This window comes from Stegastes partitus, unplaced genomic scaffold, assembly GCF_000690725.1.
Source record: "Stegastes partitus isolate 25-593 unplaced genomic scaffold, Stegastes_partitus-1.0.2 Scaffold352, whole genome shotgun sequence".
NCBI classification, from domain to species: Eukaryota; Metazoa; Chordata; class Actinopteri; family Pomacentridae; genus Stegastes; species Stegastes partitus.
In genome coordinates this window covers 81,008-83,720 of record NW_007578083.1, presented here as the reverse complement: position 1 = coordinate 83,720, position 2,713 = coordinate 81,008, and the positions used below count along the sequence as shown (strand labels likewise).

The 2,713-nt window shown below is 44.4% G+C and overlaps 1 protein-coding gene across 1 annotated transcript in view; it reads left to right on the top strand.

The window, feature by feature from the left end:
- The window catches only part of LOC103359047 (slit homolog 1 protein), a 95,798-nt gene that overhangs the window by 16,883 nt on the left and 76,202 nt on the right, over positions 1 to 2,713 (top strand). The window contains exons 2-4 of the mRNA XM_008284228.1: positions 516 to 587; positions 1,580 to 1,651; positions 1,731 to 1,802. Coding sequence (XP_008282450.1) covers positions 516 to 587; positions 1,580 to 1,651; positions 1,731 to 1,802 — 216 coding nt within the window. The remainder of the gene's footprint in view (positions 1 to 515; positions 588 to 1,579; positions 1,652 to 1,730; positions 1,803 to 2,713) is intronic.

The window sequence follows — 2,713 nt, the reverse complement described above, 5'->3', positions numbered from 1 at the left end:
TCACATGGAATAGTTCTTCATGAGCATGACTGGGTCTTACCACCTCTTAGTCCCTCTTTTCTCTCTCTATAACTGTCCAATGGGGTAAAAAGGCCGAAAAGAATCTGCTTTGGGCAGAATGCTCAGTTTAGCTTGATGTACAGAAATAAAACATATTAAAATCAGGTTGATGAATACAGTGAACAATACCAACGTTAGTGGTTTTTCACGAACACGTTATTTCCAGTGTGAATGAATAAGAACTTGAATACTAACACAAATCTTAATTTTACACAAAGGTGTGGCACACTTCCAGCATATATATAATTCATGCATTCTTCTCACAAGCTTTGTTGGTAAAAGCAGATTTGTTTGTCGCCAGTGTAGGACACTGAATGCACGTTAAACAGTTTTAGGGAGGAACTTTCAGGCCATTTCTGACAACCATTTTCCAACAACATGTAGATAGATAGAAATACCTTCTTTTGTCCACACTCTAACTCCTGTTCTCTAATCTGCTGTCGTTTCTTTTTCAGAGACCTGAACGGGAACAACCTGACAGTCATCACCAAGACAGACTTCTCTGGTCTCAAACACCTCCGAGTCCTGTGAGTCAAAGACACATTCACTATTACCGTCACATGTGGTGTACGTTACAGACTAGAAGTCAGGTATTTGTCCTGTCTAGAATGGCATTCATATTTGTTCTACACAAAAGGGGGGTGGATAATTTAAACGCTGTAATTCAGAACAAGTCAAAACATATACGGAACATTTCCAGCATATAAGAGCCCTACCCTTCTTTATTTAGCTGCCAGGCTCACTGTTGACAAGGCAACAGCCTGTATTTATTAAGACATTCTTTCCCACATCTCTTTGCTAGTTTTCGGTCTGGCAGGAATGTGGGAATCATAGCTGTGGGGTCACGGAGGGCCAGAGGGCACGGGATGATGTTTTAGCTCAGTGGCGACACCTGAGCCACCCAGAGGTGCTTGTTCGGTATCAGTGTCAGTCGGATTTACAACGCGGAGGGGTTTATCCGTGACCTTCTGACCTGGAAACGCTGTGCCCCCTGGGAGAGGCTGGACGAGCTGTAGCTTCCTGTGTTAACCTGAGGACTGGGCCTGTGCTGAGTGTCACTGATGGACATGGGGTGTTAAAAGGATGACATGCTGGGAACTAATGACATCTCCGGAGGCCTCAAAACAGATTAGCAGCCCGTTGGGAGGCTGCGGCTCGTTGTTGTCAGGAGAGCGTCGAGTGTTGCACCAGCGGTGTACGAGGCAGAGCTCTGTGGAGTGTATTTCTAAAGCAAGCAGTGACTTTGGGAGAAGAAGTGTGTGGAGGATTTGTGTCTTCTGTTTGATTACTGAAGGAGGGAAAGATGTTATGGTTCTGTGCCATAATTCATAATTCAGTGTTTCCTCATAATGCTTGCATTAATTAATGAAGTGAAGATGCTGCTTATGTTTTATTTTATTCAGCAAATGGTAAACTAATGTCTCCTACATGCTATAATTAGTTTATTTTACTTGAACTAAGGTTTACTCGTAACACATCCTGAATTTGAGGAAATGCAACTTTTCCCTTTGTCCTGCAGTCACCTGATGGAGAACCAGATCAGTAACGTTGAGAGAGGAGCTTTTGATGACCTGAAGGAGCTGGAAAGACTGTAAGGACACATTATACAACATTTTAGCTGCGTTCACATAACATTGGTGTGTGTTTTAATTGTACTCCTCCTCCCGCAGCCGTCTCAACAAAAACCGTCTCAGCCAGCTTCCAGAGCTGCTCTTTCAGAAGAACGAAGCCCTGTCTCGACTGTAAGTTCAGCCTCTGAGGCTCTTCGTATTATCTGTCCTGTACCCTGCATCCTCTGTTTCAGAAAGAACATCCAAACCTTGTTCTCCTCCTAATGCCTTCATCCCACAGTACACATTACCCTTATGTGACTGATCATAGTTGAATTGTGGTTGTCATGATGTGACTTATTCTGACACAGATCGTGTTTAAAGACTTTGATAGTTTGCCTTCTAATCAAGTAGCTGCATTTTGGTGTAAAATTATACCAAGTTCACATCTTAATGAAGCAAAATAAAGTCTTTATAACAATGACAAGAAAACGGCAAAATGATGGCGTGAGCCTTGGCTGGTAGACGATGCTGTTATGATCCATGTTCTAGTGCAGAGCTGTTGTTTGTGATGACGTGCAAATAGACAAAACTCAAGACAAGAGCAAAACCTGCAGTGGAAATGGTTCCAGTGGGCCAATAAACATCGTGGACACAGCCGGGACACACTTGTTGTTACAGCAACTAGTTTCTGAAGTCAGTGGTTTCAGAAGACGAGTGAACACTTAAGTTTTCTGTTGGTTTGTTCCTGATGAGCTCTTTCATACGGACAGCGAGCAGCCACAACATTAGAAACACCTGCCTGATGCTGTGCTGCCAAAACAGCTCCGATACGTTAAAGCATCGGACCTGTGGGGGTGTCCTGTGGTGTCTGGCGCTGGGATGATGGCAACAGATCCTTGTGAGTTGCAGGGTGGGGTCTTTGTGGATCCCCTGGATGCTCAACCACCGTGAGATCTGGGGAGACCAGGTCAGCTCTTTGTTGTGTTCCTCGTCCCGTCCTCGAGCAATTTTTATGGTGTTGCAGGAATACAGGTGAGGGAGGGCCGGGGACGTTCACAGAACAGTTCATAGCCCAGAGATGTTTCCACTCACATGTCACA